Source organism: Desmodus rotundus, chromosome X, assembly GCF_022682495.2.
Source record: "Desmodus rotundus isolate HL8 chromosome X, HLdesRot8A.1, whole genome shotgun sequence".
Lineage (NCBI taxonomy): Eukaryota > Metazoa > Chordata > Mammalia > Chiroptera > Phyllostomidae > Desmodus > Desmodus rotundus.
In genome coordinates, this window is record NC_071400.1 from 69540134 (window position 1) to 69558666 (window position 18533).

At 38.4% G+C, this 18533-nt stretch overlaps 1 protein-coding gene across 1 annotated transcript; it reads left to right on the forward strand.

Annotated features, from left to right (window-relative positions):
- Window positions 1-4425: 4425 nt before the first annotated feature.
- Window positions 4426-17958, forward strand: FUNDC1 (FUN14 domain containing 1). The gene is made up of 5 exons (XM_024580117.3): window positions 4426-4617; window positions 5446-5602; window positions 9372-9447; window positions 14600-14728; window positions 16577-17958. Exons 1-5 carry the CDS (start codon window positions 4590-4592, stop codon window positions 16652-16654), a joined length of 468 nt encoding a protein of 155 aa, XP_024435885.2. The 5' UTR covers window positions 4426-4589; the 3' UTR covers window positions 16655-17958.
- Window positions 17959-18533: the final 575 nt, after the last annotated feature.

An 18533-nucleotide genomic window follows, 5' to 3' on the forward strand; every position in this document is an offset into this window, starting at 1 on the left:
GAGCTATTGTAGTGAGTGGCCACAGACTGAGATCTTGCACGGAGTTTGTGCAGGCTGGAGAGGGTGATTGATGGAGGAAAAACCCTCCTACCTCCTTCTGGAACTTGGCGGCAGCAGGAGGTGTAGACCTGCCAGTCTAGCCTAGCAAAAGGACAGATTGGCTAGGGAAGTTGGGCGCTCCTGGAGGGCATGGAATTTTGCTCGGAAATTTAAACGGAGGGTATGGAGTAACATGCACCTGCTTCCCCTTAGTTGCCATATAGGCGTCTGGCTCTTATTGAGGCCAATCCCTCATGCTGGGCTATGCCCCAGGGACATGTTCCCCAACTGCCTCTGATGGGATGCCACTGTGTCTTCAGAGCTGCATGGACGTCCTAGGCCACACCCTTCTTTGTCTCGCTCACCCTGTGCGGTGGTCTTCAGCATTTGCCGACCAGTGAGCCCTGGATATAGCATGGCATGGCAGCGGCCCCGGACCTGGGCGCAGGGAGCTGTGATGGTGGCGTGGTGGCACTGGCAGACTCCAGAATGGAGTCTGAGGCCAGACAGTGATGGGGAAAGAAGCGGAGTAGGTTGGAGGCTGACTCAGGGGCCACCTGCAGTCAGGTGGCCTGCACCTGACTAAAACACCATTTTAATTGGGGAAAGAACCCAGGCACAGCCTTGAACTAATCTGGCAAAAGATGGTGTGGTGTTTCTTTGGGTGTTCTAGAGGGGAGGGGCTCTGAGGCAGAAGCTTGCCATTCTTCCAAAATTGTGTAGCTGTTGAATAAATGACCTCTTTCCTTTTTTATCAAACATTTGCCTCTGGAGTTTGCCCATGGGTATTGGGTGGTAGAACCCCACTACTGTTCAGTAACATGCTGACCCCCATGCAGTCGAAGATTTGGGTATATGACCCCCTGAAAATTTAACTACTGTCAGAAGTCCTACTGATAAGATAAACAGTCTGAGACAGGTTAGTAAGCCAGGGCGAGTGAAATAGAGAAACTGAGACAGATACTTAAATGGTCAAGCAGTTTAACAGCCATCCAGTAAATTACAAAATCCTATCTTCCCTAACCAAGGACACTTAAGAAAAAATGGTTTACATTTTCTCTCTCCAACCAGAGGGTAAATAGTTTAAATCTCCTACTCAGGGAGATAGATAACAGAAATACAATTAGTGACATTTGTGCCAACCACACCCAAGAACTGATGAATAAATCTTATTTTGGTTCATCAGCATAAAGCTGATGAATGTTATATATGATCTTCCTGTATGACCTCCCCTATAATTTCCACCTTTAGAAAACAGATAAGAACCCTCAAGACAAAGACCCAGTTAGGCCTGTCTAGAGCATGCCCATGCCTTTCTTCTGTTTCAGGCATGCGTCTTTACTTTTCTCTCCTAAACTCTAAGGGTCCCCAGTAGACTTGCAACCAGGGAGGGGAGCAACAGCCAATGGCAGTTCATCCCAGGCTAACCCCTGAAACTCTCCAAGGCTCCCTTTTCTCTGAAGTTTCAGGGAACTCACAGCAGTCCCACCATGGCTCACTTCTTTCCTACTGAGTTCCTACAGAGCCCAAAGCAGAGCACTACCTAGGTGTCTCCTTTTGCTTCTAACCTAAGCCCTTCCTTTGTTTCACTGTCCCCAGATTTAATAAACATATGCTCAAAATCCCTGGACTCATGTTGTGAAATCTTTCCTGCATGAAGCAAAGAACCCCACACACTACCAGCCAGCCCAAGGCTGACCTCCCTTATCAGTGACAAGTCGATTAACACATATTTTGTGTAGGTATTATATAATGCATTCTTACAATAAAGTGTTAAGAAACAAAGTTCAACCTAATAAATTTGGAGATTTAATTAGCTTTGTTCAGTGTTTTATGAACCTGGCAGCATCACATCTAGCAACTAGAAGTGCTCTCTGAGGGGTTGTACACGTGTATTTTTTATAGGAAGTCAGGTGGGGCAAAGGGACCTATTAACAAAAAGGAAAAGAAAGGATTGTTATTTTTTGCCAGAGGGACATCTTTTGCTTGGGAGAAGAGAATGAGAAGGGTTGTTATCATGCAGATTGCCTGTTCTTCCTAGGAGGGTGGGGATGGAGAATGGCCCAAGGGACAGATTTATTTTTAGAGAGAGGGGAAGGGAAGGAGAAAGAGAGGGAGAGAAACATCAACCGTGTGGCTGCCTTTCATGCGCCCCCTCCTGGGGACTGGGCCCACAACCCAGGCCTGTGCCTTGATTGGGAATCGAACCAATGACCCTTTGCTTTGCAGTCCGGTGCTCAATCCACTGAGCCATGCCAGTCGGGCAGATTTACAATATTTATTGAAAAAAAATCCATGTATAAGTGGACCCATGCAATTTGAACCTGTGTTGTTCAGGGATCAACTATAGTCAGATCTAGGTTTTAGAAGGAAGATCTAGTGACAGAATAGATTAGATTGAAGTCAGATTGGAAGAGGCAAGAAAATGGAGGAAGAAGCCAACTGAGAGGCCATTACAGTGGTACAAAATCAAGGACAGAATGGTTGTCACCACCTTGGTAGTGCAAGCACAGGATAAGTGGCTGTTTAACTGTGGGAGAGGAGAAAGGGAAAAGGAGAAGTGACTGAATTTGTTATTGCTTTGTATAGCTTCATAGGTAGTATGTCATTCAAAAGCAGATATCTAGTGGGAGTCACAGGTGGAGCCAATGGGGGAGATTAGATTGCCCAGGGAGTGTGAAATGCTCTTCTGGTTGATGTTTTTGTCTCCTTTTGTTTTTCTCCATTCTGACTAAATTGTTTTTCACAAATGAGGTTTCCAAAGACAACGAGGAAAGGTGAAGATTAGGAAGGAATAGTTTTATTATGGCTTCATTACAGATTAAATAAAAAATGTTTTCTATTTCAAATAAATTACTCAAACTTTGGAACACTACCCACTGAAAAGTTGGGGACTACCCAAATTATATTTTGGTATAGTTGTAGATAAATGTGTTCATGATGAAAATGGTTATTAGTGCTGACTGGGGGAAAATACAATATTTAAAATGGGAATTAAAAAAATCACCCGCTTGAATCCATCAGGAAGATTATAGAATCTATTAAAGTCTGTGTATACAATTTACACAATAAACCATTTGTTATTGAGCCAACAAAATGACAGCTTTTTCACTACTGGGTAAGAAATGTGGATGAAAAAGGGGCCACATATTAAATCCAACAAGCTCAGGGGAGGCCTGCATGGTGGCCTTATAAACTCAGAGACCTAAAGTAACCACATGGGATGGTCTGTCATTAAAACTTCTTAACTAAAACTGAGTCATGGCAGCTAGTCGTGTCCAGGGCCACTCTTTCAGTTTGTAATTTTCCTTTGTCTTGATTTTCTCCTTTCTTTTCTTTCAGCGGTCCATCATTTGCTATTTCTCTACTTGTTAGCATCTCATTAGGAGTGCATGGGCAATGGAGAGGAAGAAGTGTAGGAACTCCAATCTGTAACTTTTTGGGAAAATTTTCAATGAGAACACCTGGACTAATTTCCCTTAAAGTTGTTTTGTTTTGAAAAGTGAGTCTTATGCAAAGTAATTGTCTTTGAACACTAGCATCTCCAGCCAGTCTTAGAATTGCATTTCAGGGGCCACAGGCTAAGAAACTTCAGAGAATCAACCCTTGTATTCAAAGCACCAGGATTTGAAAAGCCAAACATGATTATGTAAGTCAGTATTTTAAGTAATGCGACCTATGCAAGAATTTGTTTTTCCATTAAAACGAATACTGAGAGGGCTTTTGAAATTGTACAATGAATGCAGGTGCAATGCAAATTCAAAATAAGTTTGAATGCTGGTTTATGTAAACCTGTGTTAGCTGCTTGGTGATCACGGTTTTTTATTCTACAGAAGCCCATGGGGTCCCTAGGTCTAGAATTAGATCTGGTTCCTCTGTCAGCTTTAAATAATAAAATGATGCTAAAAATGTATGTCCTCTGGAATAGCTGGTGTCAGGTCAGTTCCTAGGCATTTCTCTACCTCCCTTGGGTTACTGGCAGGAAACATGTGGAGAGGGAGCAGACAAAAAGGTTCCAATTTTCAGCAGTAGAGCATTAGAAAAATTTTCCACCCATTGGTAAGCCTTTGCCTTCTTAGAACAGTATGGTTTGAAACAGGGTTGCTCTTATTTCTTTTTAAAAACCTTTTTTCTTAAGGGCTTGAATTCTGCTACACTGTTCAAAATGCCAAGCTGGTTTTTGCTTTATACCACCAAGAGATGAACCCCTCCCCTTCAGTTCCGAGGCTATTTAAAACAAAATTACAATTAGGTATAGAAATTCTAGGGGTTTTGGGGTGGAAGCCAGGGTTGCAAGGGTAACGGACTACAACTCCCACAGGCCCTAGCGGAGCTGTTAGCCTACCTCCCGCTCCCCAGCCCCCAGCGTTGCGCAAAAGGCCTTACGCTCAGAGGAGGGGGTGGGGACAGGATAACACGCTTGGAGGAGGAGAAGGAGGAGGAAGAAAAAAGAGATCACAGACTTCCACCCGGGCCTAGAGCGGCTCATAAAGTAGTGGGGAGAGGAGGGAGGTCGGCGACCACCTTCAGTACAGGCCGCCGGCGGTATCATGGCGACCCGGAACCCCCCTCCCCAAGGTGAGCGGCCAGGGCCCGAAGTAGTTTCTGATACGCGGCTCACAATTCTCGACCTTGTTCTGGGGCGCCTCTTCCTTCCTCTGTCCCAGGGCTCCTGGGGCACCCCCCTCTTTTTTTTTTTCCTGAGGTAGCAGCTTCCAACACTCGTCCAAACTGGACTCTCCTTTCCCTCCTGGCGGAACGCAAGCAAAGAGCGACCCCCACCCCCAAAACATCCCACATGCGGCCTTTCATTTCCATCTTCAAACGTGTTTTTCAGCCTTGACTCTGAAGTAATTTCTTCTTGCCAGGCCCCTAACCAGTTCTGTCAGGGGAGGACTCCCTCTTTCTCCCGCTGAAGAAAGTGGACCTTGCTCTGGCCCTAATCCTACTGACATTTGGGGGTGACCCTTCATGGTGTGAAACTGATGTAATACTACTGAGCTTTGAGGAGGTGACCCCTCACTGCTGTGTAACTTTGACCTGACCCTTTGAAATTTGAGGGGGTGGGGGCATCCCTACTGCTGTGTATGTAACTCTGACCTGATCTTACTGAGATTTTGGTGCCAAGGTGGGGGCGCAGTGGGTGACCCCTCACTGCTGTGCAACTGTGACCTGGTTCTGGCTTGGGCCCCCAGGCCGGTTATGGGCCTTTGGAAAGGAGATGCTAGGCTCTTTAAGCTTGAGGCCCCAAGTCTCAGGGATTTCGAGGTAACAGACTGTTAGTTTCCATCTCTGTGGTTTTAACTGTAGTCCCAAAATAACTGTGAGTTGTAACAGATAAAAATTATATAGGGCATTCTAATTTTTGGTTGACTAAATTTATTTTTTCTATTTTGTATTTTGAAGAATATGAAAGTGATGATGACTCTTACGAAGTGTTGGATTTAACTGAGTATGCAAGAAGACACCACTGGTGGAATCGTGTTTTTGGCCACAGTTCTGGACCTATGGTAGAAAAATACTCAGTAGCCACCCAGATTGTAATGGGTGGAGTGACTGGCTGGTGAGAACATCTTTTTCATTACATTTTATTGGGAGCTGACTGCTGCCCTTTTCTGTGTGCTACAGTTACAGTGCTCACTCAGTGGCTTTACGTTGTTAATCCCGATGATTAGTGTAATCATTAGTGTTGGGTTTTGATGATCTTCCCCTGTGCCCATCACTGTTCTACTGTTCCCTCCTCATCCTTCCTTTGATTCTTTATATATTTTACCCCTTCTCAAATTCAGCAGATATAGTGGATCTGATTCAGTGATAGTAAAGAGGAAGAAAGAGATGAGTTAATTACACATAAATAATTTTTACTTGTTGAGTACTAATAACTGGAAAAACCTGTGAGAACTCCCACAGTAGAACAGGTCTCCAGGATGTGACCTGTGCAGAGCAGTGTAAAATTCTTAGTAAAAATTATTGATTATGATACAGATGATTCTGTTAATTTTTGTGGACTAGTTTGGATTATAATTCTTTGAAGAGTTTTGGAACATTGAGTCTTTGTTGGAATTAAAGGACTGATTGTTTATTCTAAAAATATTGTGGAGTACATTAAGCAGTTAATAAGCATTAGCTTTAACCAGGTAACAATTCACACCACATGATTACACAGTTGCTACTATAGATCTAATCCTGTTGCTAGAAGAAAGGATTAGCCAAATAACAAGGGTCAGAAACAAGTTTGACCCTTTATTTTGACACTGTTCATGGCCAACAGAGAATTGTTGAAGTTAGTGTGGGTGCTTAACTTGCGAATAATAATTTTTTTGTAGATTCTAAGTTAAATGCACCTTACATTAATTTAAATATTTACATTAAACTTGATAACTATAAAATTAATTTTTAAATTTGTATTTACATGCACTTTGGAACAATGGTGTACTTGTCTATGCCGTTTTGTAAATGTTATTTTATGGTAGCCTGGCTGATGTGGCTCTGTGGATTGAGCACCAGCCTTCAAACTGAAAGATTGCTGGGTGGATTCCCAGTCAGGGCACATGCCTGGGTTGCAGGCCAGATCCCCAGTTAGGGGTGTGCGAGAGGCAACCAATCGATGTTTCTCTTGCACATTGATGTTTCTCTCCCTTTGTTTCTTCCTCCCTTCCCCTCTCTCTAAAAATAAATAAATAAAATCTTTTAAAAAATGTCATTTCATGGTAGTCACACTCATTGTGTAGGTTCTGTGATGCTTAGGTGCAGTATTTATTCATGATATGTACTTATGCATATTGCTTATGAAAAAAGCCTGCAATTAAAAGAGATGCCTTGTCAGGGCCCTAGTTATTCAGATGATTCTCCACAGGCCGGTTGTAACTTGGTCCCCAGAATTCAGGGTTTGGTCTTATGCTTAAAAATACAGTTTGGTCATAGTTTGGTGCCATGGATGATTGGTTAGTATAAGTCAGGGTCTAAAACCCCATCTGAAGAAAGACTAAGAAATAATTGAGCAATAGAATTAAATCATTGTGTATTTTTTCCTTGTAGCTCTTTAAAAAATTTTTTTTTATTGTTGTTCAGTTATAGTTGTGCCCATTTCTCCCCCATAGGTTAAACTCTTGAGAAGCCCCATGGTTGGCAGAAGTTTGTTTGGAAAGCCTAGAGATAGAGCAGGGGAAGTTAGTAGGTTCATTTTAGTGTTTCATGCCATCAGGCAAAGGATACACATGCTTGTGGAGCACACTTTCTGGGATATTGTTGAGACCTGGTAGGGGCCTGCATCCTCCTTTGCCTTTTCTGAGCCTTTGTTGCTGACTTCCCTACTGAGGGACATGGTTTTTATAGTAATACATATGTTTGGATAAAAGCCAGGTATTGACCCAGAACTGTGTAATAGGACTAATACTACACATGTGGTTTGTTGCAATGACTTTAGATTCAGTGGTAAATTTTTGCAATTGTTTTAGGGTATAAAATAGATATAATATTGTGACATACATTAAGGAAGAATGGTTAATAGGCATTAACCTAACTAGTTAACAGTTCAGACCAATTCAGGACATGACTGGGAGGCTGAGATTATATTTAAGTGTAAGTAGCTATACTTTTTTTTATCATAATAAATTAAAACTAATGTCCAGATGGATGGTTGCTAGGATAGATGGGAGGGGTGAAGGTTAGAGGGTCTGGAAGATTACTTAGTGTGGTTGGAAACAAGATAATGATGCTTTGAGAGTGGAAAGAAGACAGTCAAATAATGTTTTGAAGATGGAGTATGTAGAATTGGCAATCAATTGGACCTCAAAGGCGATGAAGAAGGCAGGGTCTGGGATGAACTTGAGGTGGCGAGCCTAGAGAATGGTGCTATCACTAACAGATTGGGACGTTAGCAACAGTTGGTTTGGTTGAAAAGATGATGTTTGCTTTGGGATTTTTTTTCAATATAGGCATACTTTGGAGATATTGCAGGTTTGGTTCCATACCACCACAATAAAGAGAGTCATAATATTTTTGCTGGTAGAGGGCCTTGCCTTCAATTTGCAAAAAATGCAACATCTTTGAAGCACAAGTAAAGTGAAGTGTAATAAAACGAGGTATGTCTGTATGTGCTTCTGGGTGACACAGAAGCTCATGATATAATTGGAAATGTAAATTTTCCGTTTATGAAAGCATATTAGTTTCCTAGGGCTGTTTTAGCCAAGTAGCACAACTTGATAGCTTTTAAAAACAGAAATTCTCTCACAGGTCTGGAGGATAGAAATCTGAAAGGTATTGAAAGGGTTGGTTTCTTTTTGGAGGCTCAGAGTAAGAATCTATTTGATGCTTCTCACCTAGCTTCTGATGGTTGCCAGCAATCCCTGGCATCCCTTGGTTTATAGACTTACTCCAATCTCTGCCACTGTCAGTACATGGCCATCTTCCCTCTCTGTGTCTCTGTGACATAGTGGATTAAGTCATGTTAGATTTAGGGTCCTCCCTGCTCCAGTATGACCTCTTCACAACTAATTTCATCTGCAATAACCTTCCAAATAAGGTCACATTCTGAGGTTCTGGGAAGGACATAGATTTTGAGGGGTCATTATTTAACCCAGTACAGAAGACTAGAGTTAGCAATCTGAGATTCTTTTGCACACTATGGACCCAGAATACTGAAGGGAATATGAGCTCACTGAAAGAGAAAATCATAAAAGGAGTATGGGTTGACATTCTTAATGGATAGATGAAACAAAACAGATTGAACATAGAGATAGATAGATAGATATAAGTAAGGAAGCCATGAGAAATGTGGGCTGAAGTGGAATCATGAAGGTGGAACTCCAACTGGACCTTAAAAGGGTAGAAACGCTTTAGATAGGCAGAGCTAGGTGGAAACTCCTAGAAGCAGGGAGATTAATAGCTTGAGTAGTGGTGATGACCTATTTGGAAACTAATTGGGTTGGAGCAGAAGTTTTGGATATAGTGAGGGTCAGCTGGGTATGTAGAACATCTTGACTACTAAAAAACAAAACAAGTCCCTTTTATTATGTGGAATTTCACATTTACAAATAGAAAAGGAAGAGTATAGTGAACCTCTGAATGCTCATCCTTCAGTTTCAGTAGACAGTCTTTTTTTTCCTATAAATCCCCCTCCTCTCCATTCCTGAAGCATATCTCAGACAATTAGATTGTGCCTTTTTTTGACTAGCTTATATAACTGAATGGAAACATTGAGGGTTTCTGAGTAGGTAAGGGACATGATCAAAAGAAATGGAAAGACATTAAGTTTTATTAGGAAAGCAGTCAAAAGTAGAAGAGACAGTTTAATATGTCATTAATCTCATTTTTTTGTTATTTCATTAAAGGTGTGCAGGATTTTTGTTTCAGAAAGTTGGAAAACTTGCAGCAACTGCAGTAGGTGGTGGCTTTCTTCTCCTTCAGGTATGTCAGAGCTTTATTTACTTGCCTCTGCTTAGGAACTGAGAAAGTCAAGTTTAGCCATTTCACTCCTATCCATTTTAATAGAAGATGGGATTTTTCTTTTAGGCATCATTTTATGGAAAAACTAAAATGAGTATGGAAAGCTGGCATCTGTCAGTAAGGCAACAGTTCCCATACTTCTAAGTTTTTTTAAACACAGTATGTTCACAATTTTTAAAAAACAACTATTAAATTTCACGGTACCTCATTATTACTTACCCAGTTTCCCTTAAACCATTTCCATAGCAAAATAAACATTTCATCAACAATATAAATCTACTCATCCTGACCATTTTAAACATATGAGGTCCGTCTGGAAAAAGTCTCGTTAATATAACAAGAACGGTTTTTACAACATTGATGTAACCTGGCAGTCAAGGAGAGTGGACTGGAATGTGTACCTGTGAACATGATGACTTCACTGTACTAGTCAGTAGGGGCAGTAGATGCCATTGAGTGAGCATGTGTACTGTGTGGCTATTGCCTTCAAAATGACTGAGTGGGTAGAGCAACGAATCTGCATCAGATTTTGTGTTAAGCTTGAACATTCCTCCGGTGGAAACTATCAGGATGATTCAGAAGGCCGCAGCTATGGGCAGCTGGTGATTGGCAGCCTCATTATGGCAATGTGCTCCTATCACGCATCATGTCTCATGCAGAGTTTTTTTGGAGAAACATCAAATCACCCAGGTGACTCAGCCCCATTACAGCCCAGAGTTGGTGACCTGTGACTTCTGGCTTTTCCCAAAACTAAAATCACCTTTGAAAGGGAAGAGATTTCAGACCATCGATGAGATTCAGGAAAATATGATGGGGCAGCTGCTGGCAATTAGGAGAACTGTGTGAGGTCCCAAGGTGCCTACTTTGAAGGGGACTGAGGTGTCATTGTCCTGTGTTCAGTGTTTTTTTTATCTTCTTCAATAAATGTCTATTTTTCATAGTGCATGGATGGATACTTTCTGGATAGACCTCATATATTTAAAATTGACACACACTATATAATTTTCAAAAGGTCTGCTTCCTTCCCATTTCCTAGACATCAGCTTTCTGTCACAGAGGAAATTACTGTTAGCAATATCTAATTTTTTTTTAAACTAGGGAACTATAATAATATAGAAAGTGGAAAATTGGGTTTAAGAAATCCATAATCCTATTTCTGAGGCAGGTAGATTTGAAATTTTAGTTTTGTTCATGTTCCCCTAAGATTCAAAAGTGCTTTGCCATTAGTGGATGTTTATGAGGATGTTATCTGCAGTTCATGTCTGTTTGGCAAATAGTTTTTCAAAAATATCATTCCCTGAAGATCAAATATAGTAAATCCTAAAAGTGAAAATCTCTGGGAATGAATGTTAGCAACAATTTTAAAGATAACAGAGAATTGTCAGTCGTACTAGATTTTAAAAATGATTAATGGTCACAGCAGCCAAAATCTTACTTCAACACCTAAGCCATTGATCACGTAATAACCAGTGTTGTTGCCTGAAGTACAAAGGGATTTGGTTTGTATGTGTTAGGCACAGATTTTGAGTTGTTTATTAAATAGCTTTTTAAAAATATTTTTTCTTTCTGTTGGTGACATTATTAGGAATAATTGCTTTTTACTTGTGGTAAGAGGTAAAAAAATGTGAATATCTAAATTTCCTTTGAGTGAATATGCCTGCCTTCAAAGAGAAGATACTTTTATTTAATCTGATTTTGATTTTGGTTTATGTAAATTAAGAATTAAGATATCTAATTCTATAGCTATTTCAAAACTCAGTTGTCATTTCTGTTTAGTGGAAAGTCATTTCTGTTTACTGGCCTGAAGCAGGGCTTCCTGAAATGTTCACAGAATATAGGGAATTACACATTGCAATTCACTCTGCATATCAGTTTTTCAGAAGTTTGTTTAAGTCCACTTGGTATGCACCACTCAAGTCCACATTGCCACCTTCTACTTCTCTGGACCTAGTCCACCTGTTTTTTGAAGTCACTAAGAAGAAGAACATGGGACTTGCCTACATCAAACCAATTTTTCCCACAAATAGAACTTACATTGAAAACTTAGTAGAAGTGATAAGGAGGAAGTAAGAGTAACAAATGGCTTTTAGGATAATTGCCTCTTATTCTTTAGGCCCACTTCCATATTTTTGTTACCTTTATTTATATTTAAATATAAATGTTAGTTTACTTAGCACTTAAAGCTTTTCTAGTAACTCAAAAATGTTTTTTGGTAGGTATTATCACATTGCCATATTAAAATAGACAGTGGTATACAAATCATTTCAATTTATTTGTTCAGAGTTGTACATGCCCATAATTCAAAAGGTCAAATAAACGTACAAGACTTGTTACAGATTAGAGTAGTACTCTGCCTTCCTCACTACCCTTCCATTTTCCCTCTCCTTTGAACTCCTAGCTGACTCTTAAAGTATTTATCCTTTTTTCCCTAAACAAGTTTATTGGAGATTTTTTTCCTTTTTTAATTGATGTTCAAGTACAGTTGTCTCCATTTTCCCCCCACCACTCCCCCCAACCTGAGCCACCCCCACCTCCCACCTTCCATCCTATCCCACTTTGGCTTTGTCCATGTGTCCTGTATGACATTTGTTTTTGATCTTTCAGTTTGAGATATTTCCTATTGGCTCTCCATTATGGAATATGAGAATTTAGTTATTTATTGAACTTCTCTGTGTGCCCCACCTCCCAATCTCTACACTTGCATGCTTCCCCCACCCCACACCTCATCTAAGTATTGTTGTTTCATATTGTGTCAGATCATCACCTGGAGTTCACTGAACCTCTTGAATCTGTAAATGTATGTCTTTAACCATGTTTGGGAAGGTTTTGGCCATTAAAAAAAATAATTTGTTCCCTCCTGTTTCTCTCCTTCTGAACATGACTGATTATGTGCATGTTGGGCTTTTTGATAACTTTTTGAGGCCTTGTTCATTTATTTTTTGATCCATTTTTTTAGACTTTATAATTTCTAGTGATGTAGCTTCAAGTTCACTGACTTTCCTATAATCTACTTTCTGCCATTAAGCCTAGCCAGTAAGTTTATTTCAGATATTGTATTTTCCAATTCTGGGATTTCCATTTGGTTCTTTTTATATTTTCTATATCTCCAGTGAGAGTTCTTTCCATCGATTATAAGCATAGTTTCCTTTACCTCATTGAGCATAGTTATAATAGCTGCTTTAAAGTCCTAGTAATTTCACTATCTGGGTCAACTCAGTGTTGGCATCTGTTGATTTGCTTTTGAGACTAGGCCACATTTTTCTGTTTTATCATATATCAAATAACTTTGGATTTTATCCTGGACATTAGGAATGTTATGTTGTGGAAACTCTGGATTCCATTTTATGCCTCTGAAGTGTGTTGATTTGATTTTAGCAGGCAGTTAACTTGGTTAGATTCAAATTGCTACCTGTGGTGGGTAGCAGCTGAAATCCCAGTTTATGTCTTTTAGCCTTAAGCCATGGGTGTCAAGTTTATTTTCACCAGGTGCCAAATCAGCCTTGTGGTTGCCTTCAAAGGGCTGGATGTACTTTCAACTCCTTAACAGTTAAGGAGTAGTTACATTTATACAGTCCTAAAATTATTTCGGCCCTTTGAAGGCAACCTTGAGGCTGATGTGTCCCCCGGTGAAAATGAGTTTGACGTCCCTTAAAGCAGAATGGTCAATTCTGCCCCTTGCGTCTGTGGTTCAGGACTTGGGTGAAGTTTACACAGAATTTGGGACTCCCCTTCTCTAGCTTTCTCCTCTCTGGCAGCTGTTACTGTCCTGGGCTCTGTCCTCTCTCTGCTTGTTCAGGCTGGAAAGATGGCATATTTTCTTTTGAAGTGTTAACCACCCTGCAACTGTGTCAGGATAAAGCCAGAAAAATGGGCAACTCACCTTGTGTTAGTTACTCTTCCTACAAGTTTTAATTCCCCTTCAAAATCTGCTTGCTTTTGTTAATTCTGGAGCCCTTATATTTTAACCAGGGTTTATAGTTTCTCCTTATGGGAGAGTCCCGAAGGTTCATCATCACTTCCATCCAGATTGCCATGTCAACTACTGCCAGGAAAAGCTTTCACTTGCCATTTGATATAATCAGCACTGTTTTGCTAAAGCTGGAGTTCGCAGTGAGTGGTAGAAGGTGAATAAATACAGGAAGAAATACAGATAAATAGATTCTTTTGTGTAGTCAATTCAGAGTAAAAATTGAACCTGATTACCAACCTATTTATATAAAATCAGATATTTTCATTATTGAAATATTTTATGTGTGGTTCATAGTCAAAGTGATGCATTAAATATTACAAAGAAAGATGCTTACTGTGTGATTCTTTATATTTTGATTTTCTTATTTGGTGGGACTAACTTAGTGTACTGGCTTACACACTATTAGAGTTGTTGAGATTTTCCAGTGTCTCAGTAGCACCATATGAGAGGGTTTTTTTTTTGTGGTTAATATAGGCATTTAGCTATAATTTTATTAAAAGGATTTATGGCATAAAGCTTGTGTAGAGCGTATTTCTTTTATATTTCACTTTCAAAAGCATTTACCAGAAAGCATTCTTAATTTAAGTAGAGTCAGATTTAGTGAAGAGCCTTTATCAGTCTACTTTAGATTTTTTTAGCGACCTAATAACTGATTGGTTTTATCCCTTATAATTAAACATCTATTTAATTAAAAGTTGCTTTTTTATTAGCTGTATAATTTTAATAGTTTGTCTTTATTAGCTAATACCCAAATTCCAAAAGTTATGATAGATTTATGGTATAGTTACAATATAATTTTTGGACTCTTTCTCCCATCATATGCTGTACTTTTCTTAACTTTTCATCACATCTAAGTAATTATGTGTATTTAACATCTGCTTTCTTCAACAGACCTGAAGCTCTCTGACGGTGGAGACTTATGTCTCCCTTGTTCTTGGCTGTAGCTTAGGTGCCTAGAAAAGTGCTTGGCACAGAGTAGGCACTCAGTATCTGTTAAATGAATAAATTAATGAATAAATTATGGTTTCTTATCTCTAAGTTTCATACATTTCTTGAAATCTGAATGTTCATATATTCCTGGATAATAGATTCATTAGCAACCTGGTTGTTTTAGAATTAACCATTTTTATTTCACTTTTCTAGATTGCTAGTCACAGTGGCTATGTGCAGATTGACTGGAAGAAAGTTGAAAAAGGTGTAAACAAAGCAAAAAGACAGATTAAGAAACGAGCAAATAAGGCAGCACCTGAAATCAACAACATAATTGAAGAGGTAAAACAATGTACATTTTTGCCTCCCTTTTAATTTTTTTTATGGGTCTTGATTAGTCGAAAATGTGACTAGGGATTATCTTCTTTTTTAAAAAGTTGGTGTTTTTTGTTATGTCTAGAGTGTTAAGTAAAATTTGGGATCAGGCTACCATTTAAATCAGTTGTTATTTTTTTTTAGTAGTTAACATAGTTTCCTCTGCCCATCTCCCACCTACTTTGATCTACATGTAAAAGTTGATAACATTCTTCCAGAATTTTTTCTCTGCTTTTACAAATGTGTACTTGTATAGACGAGGTGTTGGAAAACTAAAATTGCCTAATTTTTTTCTTGAGGTGAAATAGTTTGAAAATGTATATTTTATTAATATATTAGTTTTATTAATGTTTATGGATAGTCTGTTTATTTTATTCTTGTACTTGGTTTAGATTTGAATACTCCCTTTTCCTTGTTTTTGTTCTATCCTTTTACTTCTCCTTTTTATTTTGAAAAATTTCAAACCAGTTGAAAAATTAAAAGACAAATACAGTGAAATACCCAGATACCCTTCATCTATTCACCAGATTGTTTTGCAACAATTACTTTATCTGTGTGTGTGAGAGAGAGATTTACACTTTTTATTTTTGCCTAATTATTTAAGACATTCATGACTTTGCACTCTTAAAAGACTTTAGCACATTGTCTCCTAAGGGTACGGATATTCTATACGACTGCAGTTACCCTTATTATTCCCTCCAAATTTAATATAGTATAGTAGTATTTCCTAATATGCAGTCCATATTAAAAATTTTCCACAAAATATCTTTTATACTTTTTTTTCTTAAGAATTACATATTCCATTTGGTTGTCATGTGTATGAAGTCTCCTTTAATTTTGAACAGTCCCTTTATCTGGGGATTTTTTTTTTCCTGTCTTTCATGACACTGATGTTTTTGAAGCTTCTAGGCAGAATGTTCCACAGTTTGGCTTTGTCTAATTGCTTCATGATTTTATTTGGGTTAAATACATATTTTATCAAGGTAGTAATTTTTTTTGATTCTGTACATTTTTTCTTACTGGCTTAGTGGATTGTTAATAAACATCATTGTGCATGCTGTGGGAGTTTATTAAATAATCTGTGTTAATAACTTAATGAATGGACTATTCATGCCTGCTCTGTAGGTAGATTTCTTTTTACCTGTGAGATTGTTGCTCGGCTATAGCTTGGTGGCCTAAAAAACAGGGCTTGGTACAGAGTAGGCACTCAGTATCTGTTAAATTTACCTATTATCTCAGTAGCCAAGAAGCTTATTTACTAGGCCTGGCTGGTGGCTGTAGGCCCCTTCAGTTTGTAATGAACAGCCCTGGCATCTTGTGTGATGGCTAGGACCTGCTCTAGTAGGTGCACAAGTATTTTTGCTGAGTGTAATTGAATTGAGGAAAACATCTGAAAATACTACTTAGCTCTGGATTCAATAATTAAGAGAATTTTTTTAAAATTTGCATCTTTATTTGTTTTTCTTATTGTGGTAAAATATACATGACATAAAGTGGATCATTTTAACTATTTTTAAATGCACAATTCTGTGGCATTAAGTACATTCATGGTTTTGTGCCACCAGATCCATTTCAAGAACATTTTCCATCATCCCAAACAGAAACTCTAACCATTAAGCAGTACCTCCCACAGTTAACCCCTTTCCCAGCCATTGATAACATCTGTTCTAGTTTGTCTCAATGAATTCGACTAGTCAGGTAAGTGGAATAATACAACATTTGTCCTTGTTTGTCTTTATTTCATTTAGCGTAATGTTTTTGAGGTTCACCCATTTTGTACCATAATTAAGAGTATGTTTAAACTTTATGTTTTAGGCAACAGAATTTGTCAAACAGAACATTGTGATATCCAGCGGATTTGTGGGAGGCTTTTTGCTAGGCCTTGCATCTTAAGGATATGAGTATTCTATCACAGCGGAGTCACCCGTGAGAAAAGCAGTGGTGGTGACAAGGCGGTCTCAATATTACACGTCACCAGGCTGTCCAAGGCAACAAGAAACAACTAGCTAAACAATATGAAACTCACAACTTAGCATATTGTCATCTGAAGGTTGGCAAATTAGTATCTGCTGTAAAACAACCTACATGGTATATGTACAGTAGTATTCCTGAGCAGAACATGGCTTCCATTTATTTATATCAGATGTTCTTCATTGTGCTTTATAGTATAGAGCCAATAAATAAAACTTTGTATTATAGCTGCAACATTAGGGCTGACTTTTTTTTTAAAGATATGTTGGCAATAAACTGAAGAACTGTAATGCTTTTGTAGAAGGATTTACAAATAGTACAATTATTAAAGATGTTAAACAGATTTAATACCAATTTTAGGTTGTTTTTTCCCCCCACATTTCTTACTTTGCTTATATAATAACTGTAGTAAACAATTTCAGGGAAGGGTGTTCTGAGGAAATATTACATGTTTGACGCTTTTTTCCTTTCTTGGATATCTAGTTGTAAAAATATATCTTGTGTGTAAGCTTATAGTTATTTATTTATTTATTTATCCTGGCAGCCTGGCAGAAATAATTATTTTGAGGGTACATATAGTTGGTTCATGGCTTTACTTTATTAACTGAGTGAACCTCCTTTTTCACTTCTAAAAGTTCTAATTATTATTTTGGCCTCTTAACAAAGTTGTAAAAATTACCTTAAAATATTTAGTAGTACAGTATGAATTTACCGTGAAGAACCATGATTTTCCATATAATTAGAAATTATAACTTAAAGAGAATTGTCTCCTTGATCTAGGCTGAGATATGAGTGTTAAGGCTTTCAAACTTTTTGGTAGCATCGTGCTGGTTGAACACTAAACCATTTGACTTGATTCTCAGGGCTGACATCACACTCCCTCTGAGGCTCTTTTGCCCAGAAAAGCTTTCTGTATTGTTTTGTCCATAGAGTTCTAGATAGGAATTGGGAAAAACATCAAAACAACATGTGTTAGAGTCTTCAGATTGGAAAGACTGCAGATATTCAGACTATTTCCTTTTGGTAGCAAGTCCTCCACAAGTATATTTTGTGTATTGTAAAAATAATGCATTCGATACTTTCGCGATTGAGTACAATCTGTGTGCTTTCATATTATCACAAGATTCCTTGAAATTGAATGTGAGATTGATATTTATGTTCTTTCTTTACTCTCATTAGTGCCTCAGATACAAAGCTAAATAAAACTCCAACTTTCTTAATGTGAAGTGACGTTGCTTATAAATACTTGTTTTTTTCTTCTCTGAACTTTCCTCTGTTTATGCTTTGTCAAGTTTTTCATTGCTATGGAATTAAAAGGGTACAATATAGGGTAGAGCAAATTAGGTTTACAGTTGTGAGTGTGCAAAACACAGTGTTTTTTTTGTATTATTATTTATTAGTTACTGTGTTATTTTCCATATGAACAATTGTAAAGCTACTTTTGCCCCATGCTGTATTCTACATTAGGCAGAACCTTGGCCGCACTTCCCTGCACCCCATCTGCGTCATGCTTTCATCTGATACAGTGGGGCAGACTACCGTGGGGGAGTTCTAATAGCTGGCTCAATGTGTTCATTTTGGAAATACTTATAGTGTCTGTTTTGTGTATAATACAGTAGGAAAGGAGGGCGCAAAAAAATGTTTGCCCTAAAATAGAGACTGAAATATTTCTATATGAAAAGTTGTATGGTAATATAGGAAAACCTGGCATATGCTTTAGTAGCAAATGAGTAGTAGGGAAAACTACTTTCAGAGTCCAAACATGAATGAAAACTGAAAAAGATGGCACTTTTTACTTACA